The following is a 20,577-nucleotide window of genomic DNA, read 5'->3' as shown; positions in this document are numbered from 1 at the left end:
GGGGAGATGCTGAACTTGCAGGGAGGAGGAGAGGGAAGGAAAGGTGGATAATGGATGATGAGCATGGAGAAAGAAAATGTCAAATGGGCAGGAGACCCTGAAGAGTGAGTTAACAGAAGACAAACAGAAATCAAAGCCTGGGACCAACATGATTTGAATAATAAAATAACTAGACAACAAAGGTAGAAAAAATAATTGTATTTTCTATTTTGTGATTATGTGTATCCTGCCAGAGCTGGTGTTAGACAGCAGGCATGTGCTAGGACCGAACAGTGTTTGTTTTGTTTACAAATGACAGCACTGGCATAGAGTTGGAAAGGGCAAAGGGATGTGGGGTAGGTGAAGAGGTTGGAAAATAAACCCACCAGTTAATTTTAAAACTATATCATAGAAAACGAATTGAATCGAAAATTTTTTTTTCCTGAATCGGACAGCTCTAGTTCAGACAGAACAGGTGCTCAAGAGGTACCAAATAGCAAAATCATGCTCACTACAGACTGAGGCGACTGACCCCTCAGCCAAAAAGAAAACTGCTAATGCTCTTAAGGCAGCTAATAGCAAGAAAAATAAACCCAGCCCTCCTGAGGAGAAAACAAAAGTGCCAAGCTGAAAACACAAATTCTGGAATGTCAGCAACAATATACTTCTTTTTGGTTACTGGTAATTAAAACCCCCAAACACACTTAAATTACAGATGCAGAAGCTTCATATCCACCATCAAAAAAAAAAAAGGAACTTACCTCGCTGAAGTAAATACATACTTGTTCTTCAGAAGACTGCCACACACAGTTCTAATACTTTTGCCTCATTTCACACTCCATAAGAACATAAGAAATAGCCTTACTGGGACAGACCAATGGTCCATCAAGCCCAGTAGCCCATTAGCTCACAGTGACTAATCCAGGTCCCTAGTACCTGGCCAAAACCCAAGGAGTAGCAACATTCCATGCCACCAATGGCTTCCCCTATGTCTTTCTCAATAACAGATTATGGACTTTTCCTCCAAGAAATTGTCCAAACCAGCTAGACTATCCGCGTTCCAGAGCTTAACTATTCTCTGAGTGAAAAAATATTTCCTCCTATTGGTTTCAAAAGTATTTCCAAAGTCACCTCAGTGGTCAGGAGTGGATCTTGAGGGAGAGGAGAGAACTCGCGCCACCAGATGGAGCTGGAGGATGAGGGACCCAGAAGCTCTGGGTTTCATCCAAGCTCAATGAGAAAGTTCAGATTATAACCTGAGCAAAGTTGATCGGCATAACCCCTGTTCAACTGCCACCTAAAATTAACCAGGCCAGGAGTTATAGCCAAGCACCAAGAAGGAGCAGCACAATTCATTTACCATCTGCTTGAAGATAGAGAAAAATGCTGAACATTCCAGGTTGCATGATACCCTTAAAAGGCGAAGCTCTTGGGACTACTTTTTTTCTGTGTCTATCTGTTGGTAGATGAACATAACCCATTCGATCTAGACTGGTCTGGCATAGATGTAATGTAACAGTAAAATGTTGCTGGAAAGCAAAGAGCACAAATGCTTGTAGTCTAACTAATAAAGTTCAGGATTTGCAAGCCCTGATGATAGAAGTTGACTTGGATATTGTTGCTTATCAGAGACATGGTTCAATGTCATGAGTCATGAGTGAGATGTCATGAGTGAGATCTAACCAAACCAGGATATAACCTTTTTAGAAAGGATAGAGATTCTGCAGTTACAATCTTGTAAGAAACATGCTATCTTACTTCAGTTCGATTTGTCTGCAGCTTTTGACGTAGTCAATCATAACATTCTGCATTACCTGCTGTCAGACATTGGCCTTGATCAGACTGTCTTGGACTGGTTCGATAAATTTCTATCCTCCTGTTCTTACTCAGGATCTAATTCAAAATCTTGGAGAGCCCTTTGTGGTGTTCCCCAGGGCTCCCCATTGTCTCCAATCTTATTTAACATCTACATGAGTACTTTGTTGAATATTTGGGAAGGTAAAATTATGGTCTTACCTGTTAATTTTCTTTCCTTTAGAAGCAGCAGATGAATCCAGACTAGTGGGGTATAGCTCACATCGACCAGCAGGTGGAGATAGAGAACTGATTAACAGTTGGCCTTAAAGCCTGGTGTTCCGTCTGTTGATTCAGTTATGCACTCTGCCCAAGCACCCCGAAAGGAGAATGAGCCGCAACAAAACTCCATTCCAGTAGAAAATGTGTCTTTCTCTTCTTAATATGATCATATGTCTCTCTCTTGTACCTTTTTTTTTTTTTCAGTAATGAAATAATACACTTACCAACCATAGCCCCAACCAACCCAATCAACTAAACACCCTACACACAACCAGTGCCTTTGGGGAGGGGCTCTGGATTCATCTGCTGCTTCTAAAGGAAAGAAAATTAACAGGTAAGACCATAATTTTACCTTCCATAGCAAAGCAGCAGATGAATCCAGACTAGTGGGATGTAGCAAAGCAAACTCAAACTGGGTGGGACGCCAATGCCGCCTCTGTCAGTACTGCCGCGCCAAAACTCGCCTCTGCACGGGCCGCCACATCTAAACGATAATGCTGTGAAAAAGTATTTGTCGACGACCAAGTGGCCGCTCGGCAAATTTCCTCTAAAGACATCCCCCCGGACTCCGCCCAAGAGGCCGCCAAAGCCCGAGTGGAATGAGCATGAAGGTGCTCCGGTACCTTCTTCCCTGACAACACATACGCCGAAGCAATAGTGTCCTTGACCCAACACGCAATGGACGCTTTAGACGCCGCCACCCCTTTGTTTTTACCCGCGAAAGCGACAAAGAGATGGTCCGACCGATGAAAATCATTCGTCACTTCCAAATAATGGAGAAGCATACGGCGTACATCTAGCAGCCGTAAAGACACAAAACGTTTCCCCCAATCCTCCCTCCGAAAGGAAGGCAGGAACAAACTCTGGTTCACATGAAAGGAAGAAATAACCTTCAGCAGGAAGGACGGCACCGTACGCACCGACACCCCCGTCTCCGAAAAACGCAAAAAGGGTTCTCTGCAAGAAAGCGCCTGCAGCTCCGATACCCGCCTTGCTGAAGCCATCGCCACCAAAAAAACTGTTTTCAGTGTGACATCTTTCAACGTGGCCGCTGACAGGGGCTCAAAAGGTGCCCCCTGCAACTTCCCAAGGACGAGTTTCAGATCCCACGTTGGACAAATGCGCTTTACCGGCGGGCGGATATGGTTCACCCCCTTGAGGAAACGGACCACGTCCGGCTGCGACGCGAGAGCCGAGCGATCCACCCGGCCCCTGTAACAGGCAATGGCCGCCACCTGAACCTTTAAAGAGTTGTAGGCTAACCCTTTCTCCACGCCCTCCTGCAGGAAAGCAAGAATAGCCGGCAGAGAAGCCTTGAAGGGCGCCACTCCCTGGCGACCGCACCATGCCTCAAAAATCTTCCAGACTCTCGCATAGGAGGCTGACGTCGAAAGTTTCTTGGCTTTAAGCAGAGTGGCGATCACCCTCTCTGAATAGCCCTTCTTTTTTAGCCTTGACCGCTCAATAGCCAGGCCGTAAGACCAAAGCGGGCCGGATCTTCTATCCATATGGGCCCCTGAGTCAGTAAGTCCGGCGTTACCTGGAACGTCACCCGCTCGCCTACCGACAGCTGAATCAGATCTGCGTACCACGGCCGACGCGGCCAATCCGGAGCCACCAGGATGACTCTGCCGCGAAAGCGAGAGATGCGCTGCAACACTCGCCCTATCATGGGCCACGGCGGGAACACATACAGAAGGGAATTCGGAGGCCATGGGAGAGCTAACGCGTCCACCCCCTCCGAACCCTCTGTCTTGCGTCTGCTGAAGAACCGAGGCAACTTCGCATTGCGGGACGAGGCCATGAGATCCATCTCCGGCAAGCCCCACCGACGGACTAGCCGGCTGAACGCTCGAGGAGACAACTCCCACTCTCCCGGATCCAGAAGATTTCTGCTGAGAAAGTCCGCTTGCACGTTTTCGTGACCTGCAATGTATGCCGCCGACAGAAGCGGCACATGCCTCTCCGCCCATCGAAACAAATTTCTTGCCTCTTCTGCTAACTGCGGACTTCGGGTGCCCCCCTGCCGATTGACATAGGCGACCGCCGTGACACTGTCCGAAAAGACTCTGGTCGGCTTGTCCTGAATCAGTGACTGAAAAGCCAGCAGCGCCAGCCTGACCGCCTTTAATTCCAACAAATTGATGGGCCACTGGGCCTCCTGGACGGACCACCTCCCCTGCACTGACGCCTGCAGGCACTGGGCCCCCCAACCCCGCAGACTGGCATCCGTGGTGACCACTATCCAGTCCGGCGTGGCCAACGGCATGCCCTTCCACAGATGCAACTCGTGGAGCCACCACTGCATGCTGTGAGCTGCTCGACGACTCCATGGGAGACGCACATTGTAGTTCAGAGAAGCTGGGGACCAGCGAGAGAGCAGAGACTGTTGCAAGGGCCTCATGTGGCTCCGCGCCCAGGGGACCACCTCCAGAGTCGCCACCATGGAACCCAGCACCTGTACATAATCCCAAGCTCGTGGTCTGGCCGTACCGAGAAGTAGGCGAATTTGAGCCTGTAATTTCTCCCCCCGGTCTCGGGGTAGAAACCCCTTCCCCAGAGCCGTGTCGAACCGCACCCCCAGATGCACCAACGACTGCGACGGGGACAGAAAACTTTTGGGAAAGTTGACAATCCACCCCAACGACTGTAGGAGAGAAATCACTCGCTGAGTAACTGCCACACTCTCCTGTCTGGACGAGGCGCGGATTAACCAGTCGTCTAGGTAAGGGTGTACCCGAATCCCTTCCTTGCGGAGGAAGGCGGCTACCACCACCATGCCCTTGGAAAAGGTGCGGGGGGCCGTTGCCAAGCCAAAGGGCATTGCCCGAAACTGATAATGCTGGCCCAGAATCGCAAACCGCAGATACCGCTGATGCGGAGGCCAGATCGGAATATGGAGGTATGCCTCCTTGAGATCTAGGGACGTGAGGAACTCTCCCGGTCGTACAGCCGCAATAACCGAGCGCACCGTCTCCATCCGGAAATGGCGAACACTGAGAAATCTGTTGACTCGTTTGAGATCCAGCACCGGCCTGAAGGACCCCCCCTTCTTTGGCACAATGAAGTAAAGGGAATATATACCGGTGCCTACCTCTTCTGGGGGCACCGGTACCACTGCCCCTAGCTCGAGCAGCCCCTGAAGAGTCAACCGGACCGCGTCTCCCTTGGCCGCCCCATTGCACGGGGACACCAAGAAAGAATCTACGACGGGAGAGGCAAACTCTAACTTGTACCCTTCTTGAACAATGTCCAACACCCACTGATCTGACGTGATCGTGGCCCACTCCGCCCGGAACTCCGAAAGCCGGCCCCCTAAGGGAAAGGCGGAGGGAGCCACGCCCCCGTCATTGTGGAGTGCGAGTGGCTGGGGTACGTGTGGACTGCCCCGACGAGGGTCTCGTCGTACGAAAGGAACCCCTCTGCTGAAACCTTGGTCTCGAAGCAGAGGAAGAACCAACAGCCGATCTGAAGAAAGGCTTACCCGACCTGGATCTCCGCACATCCCTGAAGCGCGGTCTCGACGATGAGGGCCTCACCGGGGGCCTAGCCCTATCCTCCGGTAAACGCTGAGTTTTGGTATCCCCAAAATCCTTCACCAGTTTATCTAAATCTTCACCAAACAAGAAACCCCCTTTAAAAGGGAGCCTTACCAGCCGAAGCTTAGAAGCAGCATCGGCCGCCCAATGCCGTAGCCATAGGGATCTGCGAGATACCACTGAAAGAGACATTTGCTTCGCAGACGCCCTAATAATATCATATAAGGAGTCAGCCAAATAAGCCAAGCCGGACTCCAAATCTGCCAGCTCCGAATGGACCGAATCTCCAGACTCCATTAAATTATCTGACATCCCTTGCGCCCACTGCAGACATGCTCGTGCCGCATAAGAACTGCAGATGGCGGCCTGCAAGGTAACTGCCGCGACCTCAAAGGACATTTTTAAGGAAGATTCAATCTTCCTATCCTGCGCATCCTTCAACGTCACTCCCCCCTCCACCGGTAAGGTAGTCCGTTTGGTTACCGCGGCCACCAAAGCATCTACCCTGGGCAATCTAAACTTATCCAGTTCCGCCGGGTCAACCGGATACAAGAGCCGCATGGCTTTTGCAACCCTTAAACTGGCTTCCGGCGTATCCCATTGCGCCGAGATCAGCTCCTGCATGGCTTCATGCACCGGAAAAGACTTAGGTGGCCTACGCGTGCCAGCCATCAGGGGATTACCTGATACCGCAGTATCCGCCTGAGAAATATTCAGCCCCTGTAAAGCTTTTGAAATTAAGGAAGACAGTTCCTCTCTATGAAATAACCGTAGAGCAGACGGGTCATCCACTTCCTGACCCGGGGGATCCCCTGCATCCCAATCCAGGACCTCCCCCTCCTCCAACGATTCTGGAAGAGAAAAAGGGGATCTCGCCAGAATATCCTCAGCTTCCACGGTCGCCAGCCTGCGCTTCTTTACACCCCGCGCCCCCGCTGGCGACCCCACCGTGCCCTCAGCCGGGTTGCCTGTCTCCCCAGGCACCACCGCCGACATCGAGGGCACCGGAAGGGACACATCGACCACCGGTACCGGCGGGGCGGGCTGCGCACCCTGTAACAAAAACGCCCGGTGCAGCAGCATCACAAATTCCGGCGAAAATGAACCCCACTGAAGGGCCGCTGAACCGCCCTGCTCCGGGCCGGGGAGCGGGGCCGCGACTTCCGCAATTGCTCCCGCCTCCCCCACTGCCGCTGAACTCCCCCCTGCTAAGGAAGAGCTTCGCAGCTCTGACTCACCCTTGCGTGCCGGGGACATGTCCCGTGCCTCTGTGACCCGGGTAATCGCTATCTCACAGGCCTGCAACAAGGCACCTTCAGCCAGTGCAAGCTCACACTCGGCCGAGCAAAGGCCCGACGGTGTTCTGCGCGCTCCACAGCGCGAACACCGCTGACCGGCCTCCGTTGCCATGCCGCGTCTTTTTTTTTTTTTCTTACACGCGGCAAACGCCGCCGACTCCCGACACCGCCCCTAACCGCCCCTACAGTCGGGAACGCGACACCCAAGCCCCGAGGCAGGGAATACACTCACCCCTCTGCTCCCGCGACCCCAGACGCCAGGACACAGCTGGTAAGTGTACTGCAAGCAAAGCACAGATTGCCAAGCTCAGCCAGAAACAGGAAGTCGATTCTTTTTTTTTTTTTTTTACTGGAATGAAGAAAGAAAGAAGACTCCTGCAGGACAAACAAACCCTCAATCACCCGGAGGGGAGGGTGGAGTAGGGACCTGGGGGGGCCCAGGTGTAACTCCTAAAGCTGGCACCACTCAGCCAGGCACCCCTATCCTACTGAAGAGACAGAGTCTCAACAGAGGAAGTCCACCGAACACCAATATCTCCGTCAGCATCCAGAATCCAAGAGCTAGAGGGCTAGCTCAGTCCCTGCTGGGAGATAGAGCAAAACTGAATCAACAGACGGAACACCAGGCTTTAAGGCCAACTGTTAATCAGTTCTCTATCTCCACCTGCTGGTCGATGTGAGCTATACCCCACTAGTCTGGATTCATCTGCTGCTTTGCTATGGAAACTCTATTAACGTACGCTGGTGACATCCTCATATTACTTGAGGTTGACCCAGATCTTGTTAATCTAACACCCAATATTATCCATTGCATTGCTAAGCTTCGGTCCTGAGTGATGATGGTCCAGATGAAATTGAATGCTGCTAAGACCAAACTTTTATGGATCGGTCCAAAGTTAGATTCTCTTCCTCAGCTGTGACCTTAGACTCAGGAGAATCTCTGAAAATTGAATTTTCCTCGCTAATATTGGGTATTGTTATTGATTCATGTCTTACATTTAAGTATCAGCTAAATTCTCTTGTTAAAAAGTGTTTCTTTAGCCTCCGTATCCTGAGAAGAGTGAGAGCGCTCTTTCATCAGCAACACTTCTCTGTATTGGTTCAGCCAATTATCTTATCAAGGTTGGATTATTGCAACTCAATGTACCTGGGTCTCTCAAAGGTCAGTCTGAAGAGATTTCAATTGATACAGACTACCGCTGCCAAGCTCATTTGTGGTAAGAGTAAATTTGATCACTTAGCCCCACTGCTCAAGGAGTTACATTGGCTTCCAGTGTATCTTAGAATTCAATTTAAGTGCGTTTGTATTGCATTTAAAATTCTCTTTGACATTTTTATTACTTTGGTTCCTTTAGATTGGAATGGCCCTCACTGCTCCAGACGCTCATTGAGTTCCTATGAGCGTCGGGAGCAGCGCGGGCTACTCAGCGCAGCTCCCTGCGCTAGAAACTGCTATCACAGTTTTATAAAAGAGGGGGTTACATTTCCTTCCCTTAGGGGTAAAAATAGAACTTTCAAGAGATTCAGCCACTCTTTCATTTTCAAACTAACTGAGTTCTGGAATGAGTTGCCACTTTCACTTAGAAGTCTAGGCCCCTTCATTTTATTTCGGAAAGCTCTGAAAACTGTCTTGTTTACTAAACACTTTGGAAACTAAGCCATTCTAGATTACATTCTTCTTCTATATTTATATACTGTACTTACATTATTGTAAACCGAGTTGATCACCTTTTGGTTGAAGACCCCAGTCTATAAAATTAAGTTTTAGTTTAGAGTATCGCTATATGTGGAAAAAAACATTAAAGCAGCTGAAATACAGGGGTCCTGGAAACTAGAGGAAGCATTATGGATTAGCCTGAAGAGAAAAGATGGAACTTCTATAAACACAGGGGTCATCTACAGCACTGTTCTTCAACCGCCGGTCTGCGCAGGGCCGGCAAGATTAAAGTGACCATAGGTCCGTTTGCAGGCGATCATTTCCTGTCCCTCCCTCCTTCCTTTCCCCGGGTCCCCTTCTCTTACCACCCTGTCGCTGCTGCTAAAGCCGACAGGAAGTCTGGCTGGCCCAGAACGTCCTCTCCGACGTCAGAATTGACGTCGGAAAGAAGACTTGCAGCGGCTTTAGCAGCAGCAGCAGGGCAGTAAGAGAAGGGTAAAGGAAGGAGGGAGGCTTTTTTTGTGGGGAAAGGAGGTAGGCAGGCAGGCAGGCTGGCTGGCTTCAGGGGTGGGGGTGGGACAAAGTGTGGAAGGCAGTGAGTGGAACATAGGAAGGAGGCACTGGGGGCACTAAAGAAATATGAAGGAGGCACTGGGAGCACTAAAGACATGGGAAGGAGGCACTGGGGACACTAAAGACAGGAAGGGGCATTAAGGACATGGGAAGGAGGCACTGGGGGCACTAAGGACATGGGAAGGAGGCACCGGGGGCACTAAGGACATGGGAAGGGAAGAGGGAGGGAATAGAAAGGGACAATTCTTGGGCCTGAGTACAGAAAGAAATGAAAGAAAGGATACACAGACAGAAGGAAACGCAACCAGAGACTCATGAAATCACCAGACAGCAAAGATAGGAAAAATGATTTTATTTTCAATTTAGTGATCAAAACGTGTCAGTTTTGAGAATTTATATCTGCTGTCTATATTTTGCACTATATTTGTCTATTTTTCTATAGTTACTAAGTTGATTGAGCTCGCGGAGATGGAGCGGAAATGGGGTATTTAAATTTTAGTCCTAGTAGTTTGCTGGTCCACAAAATAATTCTTTTATTTCTGCCGGTCCAAGGGTGTAAAACGGTTGAAAAACACTGGTCTACATGCCTCCAACACAAACAGAGAAGCTGAACAAAGAGCTGGTTGCAAGCATCCAAAAACTGAGTCTGAAAGGGGATGTGATAGTACTAGATTTCAACCTTCCTCATGTGGAATGGGATGTTCTGACTGCAGAATTGGAGAGAAGCAAAGAGATTGTGGATGCCCTTCAAAGCACTTTGCTCAGACAAATGGTGGTGAAACCCATGAGAACATAAGAATTGCCACTGCTGGGTCAGACCAGTGGTCCATCATGCCCAGCAGTCCCCTCACGTGGCGGCCCTCTGGTCAAAGACCAGCGCCCTGACCAAGACCAGCCCTATCAGGAAAGGGATGACGCTAGATGTGTGTCTAATGTCTGGGCGGGTGCACACCTGGATAGCAATGATCATCATACCGTATGGTTTGATGTAAGAACTAAAGAGGACAGTGGACACACAAAACTCAAAGTCCAGGATTTCAAGCATGCTGATTTCAGTAAAATAATGGTGTTACTGAAGAAAGATGGGATGGGAGGATATAAGGGAAGTGAAGAGACAATGGACCAAGATGAAAGGAGCTATAAAAATGGCAACTGAAAGGAAGTTAATAATGCAAGAGGACAAGGAAACCGTTATGGTTCTCAAAACGGGTGACAAAAAATAAAGACAAAAGAGGTGTCATTCAAGGAATACAAAAAAAATGCAAGAAGAGAAACACAGGAAAGAATACTGGATGAAAACCAAAGAAGTGAAGAGAGAAATTCAATTGGCGAAAGTTCAGGTGGAAGAAAAAATGGCTAGAAAGGTAAAGAGAGGAAAGAAGGCTCTTTTCAGATATATTAATAAAAGGGAGATTAAAAATAGAATTGTGAGACTAACCCCATCTTCTACAAAACTGTTTTAGCACTTTCTAGCACAGAGAGCCGCGCTGAATGGCCCACACTGCTCCCGATGCTCATAGGAACTCAATGCGCATCGGGAGCAGCGCGGCTCTCTGTGCTAGCAACTGCTAGCAGTTTACAAAAATTGTTTCGTTTACAAAAATTGGATTGCTCTAAGTCTAATAGATGTTGACATTGTCATCTCAAGGCTGGAACTTTAGATCATTTATTGTTTTATTGTCCATTCATTTAGGCCGGGGGTCGGCAACCTGCGGCTCCAGAGCCGCATGCGGCTCTTTTCCACCTTTGCTGCGGCTCCGGTAGTGTGTCACGCAGGCATGCACCTTACAAGTCCAGCGTCGCGGCGGGAAATAGCCATGCTGAACAGTGAGCTCAGCACATACACAGATGAAAGCCTTGCTTGCTGATTGGTCCGGCGGCCCCGCCCCGCCCCGCCCCGCCGTGCCGCCGGACCAATCAGCAAGCAAGGCTTTCATCTGTGTAGTGCTGAGCTCACTGCTCAGCATGGCTATTTCCCGCCGCGACGCTGGACTTGTAAGGTGCACGCCTGAAAAAGAAATCATCCTGGCCGGGGTCGGTGTCATGCTCCGGAGATCTACAGCCTTCCTATCTCCCTCTCCCTTCTACCTGCTTCCGGCCACATCCCCTGCTCCGCGGCTCTCTTCGGCAACTCAGCAGCAGCGATCGACACAAGCTTCTGACGTCGGGGCCTACCCTCTGCGAGTCCCGCTTGTTTCAACTTCCTTTTTCCACAAAGGCGGGACTCGTAGAGGGAAGGCCTCGATGTCGGCAGCTTGTCTTGATCACCGCTGCTGACGAGTTGCTGAAGAGAGCCGCGGAGCAGGAGGGTGTTGCCAGGTGCAGGTAGAAGGGAGAGGGCCAGATGCAGGACTCGTGGGTGAGGGAGGAGAAGAGAGAGAGAAAGAGAGAGGGGAGGGAAACAAAAGGAAATATTTCATACTGGGCTGGGCCGGAGTGGAGGGAGGGTGGAAAGATTCTGGCTACAGGGTGCAATAACAAAGGAAAAGGGGGGAAAGCTGAAAATGGAGATAGTGACACAAAGAAGAGAAAGGGTAAGCAGGACCTACTGAATAAGGATAGAGTTACAGAGGGGACATGAAGAGGAGGTGAAATAGAGACATAGAAGTAATGCTGAAAAAGTAGGGGGGGGAGAGGTAAAGACATTGAAAGGGCAAATGGTGAACATGGGGTAAAGACAAGGACAGAGACAAATGAAGATTCTGAAAAAGTGGTGAGATAGGGATATAGTGAGATGGACACAAAGAAGGGTGATGCTGGAAAATAGGTGGAATGGTAATTCTGACAGACACAGAAGGGAAATGCTGGATCAAGGAGAGATGGGGCTCAGGCTGGATGGAATGAGGAGAAATGCCTTGTTGGCCCGGAACTTCCTCTCCTACGTCAGAATTGACGTCAGGGAGCGGAATGCTGGTCAGCGCAACACTTCTGCAGGGAAAGCTTGGGACGGCGGTGGCTTGGGGGCTGTTCCCCGATTGCGGTGGCAGCAAACTGAGTGGCTTGGGGGACGGCACGGAGACAGAAAGAAGGGGGAACAGGGAGACAGAAAGAAAAAGTTGGGGGAGAGAATGAGGTCTGGAGGAGAGGAAACATACAGGAGGCTGAAAGATTGGATGCACAGTCAGAAGAAGAAAGTGCAACCAGAGACTCATGAAATCACCAAATAGCAAAGGTAGGAAAAATGATTTTATTTTCAATTTAGTGATCCTGTATATAGCATTAAGATAAGAAACAATATATGCAGTGTTAGATTTGTTTTATAATGGTTTTGCGGCTCCAAGTTTTTTTTTCTTTTCGAAAACGGGTCCAAGTGGCTCTTTATGTCTTAAAGGTTGCAGACCCCTGATTTAGGCTTTTGGGGAGTCTATTTGGGATCAAATAAATTGCCTGTTGGAGAATCATGTAGCATTGTCATATGACACTATTTTATTTGGCATGTCTATGAGAGCTAAATGTCAAATATCGGCTAATAATAACAAGCTTTTGATGATATTAACAGGAGTTGCCATCCAACAAATAACTTATAATTGGAAGGACTGTAGTAGACTGAATTGTTGTTTTTGGTGGAATTCAGTTTGTCATATGTATAAAATGGAAAGAGCGTTGGCAGTTCAAAAAGGTTATTATAATAAATTTAAGGATGGGTGGAGACCATTATTAAATTATTATAGTGAATAAGTTACACTTTTCCCAAGTTTAATACACATGTGGATTTGGGATGGGGGTTGTTGTTTTTTTCATTAAGAAAATTTATATGAATGGCATAAGATATTATTTTCGGGTAGTATATTTTAGTCATATATGAATTTGGGAGGGGGTGGGGGTTAAATCTTATTGGTGTATGATATTGAAGATTTTTCGAGTGATCTAATCTAATCTAAACCTTAAGTTTATATACCGCATCATCTCCACGAATATGAATGTTGTATTATAATTGTTTGATATTTACTGTACACTTGATGTAAGTTATAAAATGAATAAAGAATTTACAAAAAAAAAAAAAGAAGAGGGGGTAAAAGATGCCGAGACCTATGTGGAAAGTGATGAGGAAAAAGCAGATATATTAAACAAATACTTTTGTGTTCACAGAAGTGTGGGGAAGGACCTTGGCTAGCTGACAACTATGTAAGAACATAATAGCCTTACTGGGTCAAACCAATGGTCCATCCAGCCCAGTATCCCGTCTTTGCAGAGGCCAAGCCAAGTCACAAGTACCTGGCAAAAACCCAAATAGTAGCAGCATTCCATGCTACCGTCCCATGTCTGTCCAAACAGCAGACTATGGACTTTTCCTCCAGGAACTTGTCCAAAACTTTTTTTTTTTCTTTTTTTTTTTAACTAGCTACATTAACTGCTCTTATCACATCCTCTGGCAAAGCGTTCCAGAGCTTAACTATTCTCTGAGGTCAGGCTTACTGGTCTGTAATACCCTGGAGGCTTTTTCAAAAATTGGCGTAACATTGGCCACCTTCCAATCTTCAGGTAGTACAGACAATTTTAGTGACAGGTTACAGATCCTAACAACTGATCATCAATTTCATGTTTGAGTTTTTTCAGGACCCTGGGATGTATACCATCCAGCCCAGGTGATTTATCACTCTTTATCTTGTCAATTTGGCTTAGTACGTCTTCTAGATTCACCGAGATTTCTTTCAATTCCTCTGCCTCATCACCCTTGAATACCATTTCCAGTTCAGGTCGATCTCTTACATCTTCCTCCGTAAATACTGAAACAAAGAATTCATTCAGTCTTATACTCCCTAAGCACTCCTTTTACTCCTAGATCATCCAGTGGTTACATGGATTCCCTCACAGGTTTTCTGCTTCTGTTGTACCTAAAAAAAAATTTTTACTATGAGTTTTTGCCTCTTTGTCAAGTTATTCTTCTTATTCTTGTTTAGCTTTCTTTAATCAATGCTTTGCATCTCATTTGCCAGTTCTTATGTCTCTTCTTATTTTCTTCATTGGGATCCTTTTTCCATTCTTTAAATGATGTTTTCTTAGATGTACTAGCCTCTTTCACTTCTCCTTTTAACCATGATGGCTCTCGTTTTCTCTTCTTTAATACGTGGAATACATTTGGTCTGGGTTTCCATGATGGTATTTTTAAATAATATCCACGCCTGGTTTACAGTTCTGACTTTTGCGGCAGATACTTTTAGCTTCTTTTTAACCAAATATTTGCCCAATAACCCACTTAAAAATCTACAGTATCTAAAACATATTATAAATCTGTTATGCTGGATGAATGATTCACTAGAAAATGAAATCTGCCCTATAAAATTAAGAAAAATAATTTTGATCCCTATCTCAAAGGATCAAAATGAGATACTGTAGACTCTCAGCGATCCGGCACCCATGGGGACTGCTGAATACCAGATACTGTATATACTCAAATATAAGTCTAGACCCCCATTTCCCCCCCAAAGGAGGAAAAATGATTGATTCGAATATAAGACGGGGGCTTAATATTCAATTGCCATGCCCTGCCAGGCTCTGCACCCAGTGTCCTCTCCCTCATGCCCTCCCTTGCCAGGCTCTACACTCAGCCCCCTCCCTGCCAAGTTCTGTGCCCAGTCCTCTTCCCTACCAGGCTCTGTACCCAGCCCCCTTCCCTCCCTGCCCTACAAGGCTATGCAGCCAGCCCCCTCCCTGCTAGGCTCTGCTCTGCACCCTGTTCCCCCTTCCCTGCTAGGCTCTGCACCCTGTTCCACCTCCTCTTCCACCTCTGGTTGTCTAGTGGTAGGCCGGGCCGGGACAAGAGAGATCCCTCTAGTCTCCCAGCCAATACAAATAATTTTTTTAAACACCCCCCCCCCTCCGGTACCTTTTTTGCTACCCCCCATACCTTTTTAGTTATCCATGGTGGTCCAGCGGTGTATGGGCAGGACTGCGCTCCTGCCCTGCGCACCTCCTTCGACTCACCAATCGGGGCTCGGGGCACACAGGTACGCAGGAGCGAGCTTCTCAAGCTCCTGTGCCCCGCAAACCAAACCATCAAGAATGTTCCTGCTAGGCTTATTTTTTCAGCAACAAGACATGATAAAGATGATGCTTTCATATCTCAGATTACATTGGCTTCCTTTCAGAGCAAGGGGTATTTTAAAATTACGTAGAATTTTTTAAAAATTATCGTCCATGGAGAAATCCTGGATTATATGGTAAAATTAGTAGAATGACCATTGGATAAGAATTAAAGCTTGACTAGCAATCATCTAAGGTTAAGATTTCCAAACCTAGAGGTATTAAATATAAAAACAATACACTTTGTATCTTTTCCATACTTGGCAGCAAAATGGTGGAACTCTCTTCCAGTACACTTAAGAACCATCCCCTATTATGAGAGTTTTCATAAAAGTCTGAAGACCTATTTGTTTGCAAGATATCTCATGCACTTTTAATAGATGATCAGATTTTTGCTGTTTTTGTTTTCATTTTTTCATTTTTAATATAAGATTGTAATTCCTGGATACAGCCAGTCTCTTCTGAATTTGGAAATCACATTGACCTCCTATTGGGGTATATTAGCAATTCATAAATATTAATGTGATGTAATCAAAACCGATCAATTTCTTCTATCTATAGTGGAACTAATACACCACCACTCTCCATCGCACCAGTTTTACCCCAGTTCTGCACTCACCTGACCAGCTGCTTTTCCCAGTCTCTCTTTCCTCTGATCCAGGCTCTCCCCTGATGTACAGCTCGTCCCCTCGTTCAATGCGGGATATAATCTCAGGGGTGAGTTCTGGACAGCCTGTTCCTGGTGTAAGAAAATGTATTAGGTTTTCCCAAACAAACCAGGAGAGTTAGATCCACAATCCAAGCAGAAATGAACAAACCACAGTGGAGATACGAAATGATGTTGGTGTGCAATTTATTCTTCAATCATAAAAAAACTATGCAGTGGCTCGACATGCACGTGTTTCGGCCAATATGGCCTGCCTCAGGAGCCTGCGACATACATAACATATAGAATGACACACAGAAATTATTAAATGTATACAATGATGATAAAACAATAAAATGTCATACAAATACATGTCTGCCTAGATAATTTATATACTTTTTTTTTATTCTTTATTGATTTTCCAAACTATCAACAGTGCAATAAACAAAGTACATATAATAATTCAAGAAAAGCACATTTCTTTGATTAATGTAGATGGAAAACTTCTGGCTAAGTTATTGGCTTTACGCTTGGCAAAGGCTCTTCCTTATATTATCGGTATGCACCAAACAGGTTTCGTTGCTCAAAGACATTCTTCAAATAACACCAGACTGGCTTTTCATATGTTAAATTTAACAAAAGCCATGGAAGACCTGGCCTTCTCTGTATCCTTGGATGCAGAGAAGGCCTTTGATCGGGTGGAAAGGACCTTCTTGTATCAAGCAATGGATTGGTTCGGTATTGGTTCTGGATTTATACAAATGATTCAAACCTTGTATAGTTCCCCTTATGCCAGATTATATATTAATAATACTTTTTCAGAACGTTTCTGTCTGGAGAGGGGAGTTAGACAAGGGTGTCCATTATCTCCTTTACTGTTTGATATTGTTCTGGAACCCTTGCTATTGGCTATTCAACAGGCAAAAGAGATTCAGGGTATTCCTTACGCAGGTCGGGAATATAAGGTCTCTGCTTACGCAGATGATATTTTGCTTCATTTGAGGAATCCTGAAACTACCACTCCACATTTACTGGATTTGATCGACAGATTTTGGAAATTTTCTGGATATAAAATAAAATTGGAGTAAATCGGTGGTTCTTCCACTAAATGTACACTATCGAAAAGGATTATTTGATTTGTTTCCTTTTCTTTGGAAAGAAGAGGGTATAAAATATTTAGGTATTTGGATTCAAAAAACGCTGGAAGATATGATGAGAGTAAATGAAAAATCTTTATTGATAAAGGTCGCAGAAATGTGTGAGCAATGGAACCCATTACATCTGTCTTGGTGGGGGAGAGTCCAAACTGTTAAGATGATGATTTTGCCTGTAGTTTGCTACCAAATGGGAATGTTGCCAGTTTATTTTCAGGGGTCCTTTCACAAGAAATTAAATAGTATTCTTGCTAAATTTATTTGGCTGGGTAAAACTGCTCAAATTGCTCAAAAGCAATTGCAGCGGGTGGGATAAATTTTCCCAGGATAACTTATATACAAAAAATATATATATATATTAAAACATATTAAAAACATCAACTACCTTTGTGACATCAATGAGTGTGAAGCAAACATAAAAAGACTTGTCTTTGAATAAATGAGTTTAATTAGATGGATCTGCAAACTGCAATATATCAAAACAATCAAACATCAACTTATCTGTAATAGACAAAACTCCTGATTTTACAGAGACCTATTTTGACACTTCCTTCCTTTATCAGATGACTAACTGCTGCTGTGCAATCACATACAGCCACTAAATAGAATGGCAGACAGCTCAGGATTGAACACCATCTTTTTGCACTCCTGATTCATTACTATACTGCCATCTAAAATAATAATAATAATTTATTTTCTTGTATACCGCCCCACCAGCAGTTCCAGGTAGTTCAGTATTCTCATTAACCTTTTCCTCTCGTGTGTCCCGGATGACGGGACATTCCAAAAATGTCGTTGCCATCGTATGTCCCATACTAATAAAGAATTCAAGAAAATGAAGAGAATAAAAATGTCCAAAAAACAAAATCTCAACAAATGGAGAACCCAAAAAACAAGTAAACAAAATAACCAGACCTTAAGTATCCCAAGGCACCTCATTTAATCATATAATTGCCTTTTTGGGAAAAAACAGTTCAGTAATGGTCCTTAGGTCAAGTGACATGTGCTGTGCAAAAAATTCACATATAAAGTGCTTAAAGTACTTAAAGTGCATAGAATATTCAATGGAAGGCACTTATAATACTCGCCCGATGGCTGTCCAACCGTTTCACATTTTTCATCAATACTCTGCTGTGCGGGCATAAATCAGAAGATGTGTTTGAATTTGGCTTAAAAAAATTTCTGTGCAATAGCTTCATGGAAGCACAGCCCCTGATGAAAAATGTGAAACGGTTGGGCAGCCATCGGGTGAGTATTATAAGTGCCTTCCATTGAATATTCTATGCACTTTAAGTACTTTAAGCACTTTATATGTGGATTTTTTGCACAGCACATGTCACTTGACCTAATGACCATTACTGAACTGTTTTTTCCCAAAAAGGCAATTATGTTTAAATCTGTTTATTCATTTCAAACAATAGTAAAGAAACAGTACAACAAGTAACAATTGACAGAAAAACTCCCCCACACCCACACCCACACCCCCATGGGAACAGCCAATCCAACATCCAACAATCAGTTGAGCAGCCTACTGCATATAGAGGGTTGCAAAGTAGAACAAAATGGTAACCAACAACAAAGATAAAAGGAGCCAGATTTAGAATCCCTATCCTTAATGGCCAGACGTTCATATCCCGCCAGCTGGATCATCTGAGTCCTCCAATGAGACACCGTCGGGGTATTGGGCGACAACCAACACTGGAGAATAGTCTTGATGCCCATAACAATAGCTTTCCGGGCAAACGCTGCAGCGCCCAGACGAACCGGGTGTAAGGACAGTTTTAGTGTAAAAATAAAAGTGTCCGTAGGTAACAAAGTACAGTTCCAGAATGATGTAAGATACTAAAAGGCAATTATATGATTAAAGGAGGTGCCTTGGGATACTTAAGGTCTGGTTATTTTGTTTACTTGTTTTTTGGGTTCTCCATTTGTTGCCATACTAATAAAGAGCCAGGAACACAAAATATTTGAATTTACAGACTTATGACTTATTTACATTATGTTTACAATAGCCGTAAATGATAACGGTGAATAATACAAAACTTTGCTAAAATAATTACGATTGGAACCAGCTTAACATAAAATGTATTACGATAGGAAAAGGTTAATCTCATGGTCCAGTAGAAAAGACACATAGTCAGCCATCAGCCTTTCATTCCCTAATATTGACCTCAACATGTGCGCTTCTGAGAGGATATCAAGTGATCACTGCAGTACTCACGCTGGCTTTTACACGGGCCAGCGAGATAAATGCTCAACGCTCATAGAATACCGTGGCTTTGTAAAAGAAGCCCTTACTTTCTCACCAAATCATACGAGACAAACATAGTTTTTATAATGATGGCCACTACTGCTAGTAAACATGACAATTTATCTCTTACCCAATGAGATCAGGGTCTGATAATTCTCCTTCATCACCTCCCTGTAAAGGTCCTTCTGCTCCTCATCTAAATACCCCCACTCCTCCTGGGAGAAAGAGATACTGATGTCCTGAAATGTCACCTGCGTTTGAAATAAAAAACAGAAACACACTCAAGCATCTTTTGCAGCCCTTCCATAAAGAGGCCTCCTTGGGCTGGTTCTCATTAGGGTGGAGGAAAATTTACTGGGTGTCCATAATTCACCATCTCACAAGAATAATCTTCTATAAGAACATAACAATAGCCTTACTGGATCAGATCAATGGTCCATCTAAACCAGTAGCCCATCCTCACGGTGGTCAATCCAAGTCACTAGTACCTGGCACATCCCATGCTACAAATCCAGGGCACACAGTAGCCTCCCAGGGCTGGAGCTTATTCACCAACTCATAAGAATAGTGTTATATAAAAACATAACAATAGCCTTACTGGATCAATGGTCCATCTAGTCCAGTAGCCCAAAAACCCCCAATAGTAGCCACATCCCATGCTAGAAATCCAGGGCAAACAGTAGCCTCCCAGGGCTGGGGCTCATTAGGGTGGAAGAAAATTTACTGGGTGTCCATAATTCACCATCTCATAAGAATAGTGTTATATATAGTGTGACCATATGGCTCCAGAAAAAAGGGGACGGATTGAGACATCCGGGTTTTACTTCCATTGAAAGCAACCAAGATGTCTCAATCTGTTCTCCTTACTTCCATTGCTTTCAATGGAAGTAAAACCCGGATGTCTCAATCCGTCCCCTTTTTTCTGGAGCCCTATGGTCACACTATATATAACACTATTCTTATGAGATGGTGAATTGTGGACACCCAGTAAATTTTCTTCCACCCTAATGAGCCCCAGCCCTGGGAGGCGACTGTGTGCCCTGGATTTCGAGCGTGGGATGTGGCTACTATTGGGGGGTTTTGGGCTACTGGACCATTGATCTGATCCAGTAAGGCTATTGTTATGTTCTTATATAACTGGTGTGACCATAGGGCTCCAGAAAAAAGGGGACGGATTGAGACATCCGGGTTTTACTTCCATTGAAAGCAATGGAAGTAAGGAGAACAGATTGAGACATCTTGGTTGCTTTCAATGGAAGTAAAACCCGGATGTCTCAATCCGTCCCCTTTTTTCTGGAGCCCTATGGTCACACCAGTTATATAAGAACATAACAATAGCCTTACTGGATCAGATCAATGGTTCAGTAGCCCAAAACCCCC

The 20,577-nt window shown here is 45.5% G+C and overlaps 1 protein-coding gene across 3 annotated transcripts in view; it reads right to left on the bottom strand.

Moving 5' to 3' along the window:
* The window catches only part of LOC117354544 (oocyte zinc finger protein XlCOF6-like), a 68,723-nt gene that overhangs the window by 5,204 nt on the left and 42,942 nt on the right, over positions 1–20,577 (bottom strand). For all 3 annotated transcript variants that reach the window (XM_033932252.1, XM_033932253.1, XM_033932254.1), the window contains exons 2-3: positions 19,328–19,448; positions 15,766–15,885 (exon numbers count right to left, since the gene is read on the bottom strand). In XM_033932252.1, the coding sequence (XP_033788143.1) occupies positions 15,766–15,885; positions 19,328–19,448 (241 nt within the window). The remainder of the gene's footprint in view (positions 1–15,765; positions 15,886–19,327; positions 19,449–20,577) is intronic.

This window comes from Geotrypetes seraphini, chromosome 2, assembly GCF_902459505.1.
Source record: "Geotrypetes seraphini chromosome 2, aGeoSer1.1, whole genome shotgun sequence".
NCBI classification, from domain to species: Eukaryota; Metazoa; Chordata; class Amphibia; order Gymnophiona; family Dermophiidae; genus Geotrypetes; species Geotrypetes seraphini.
This window is presented reverse-complemented; position numbering and strand designations above follow the sequence as displayed.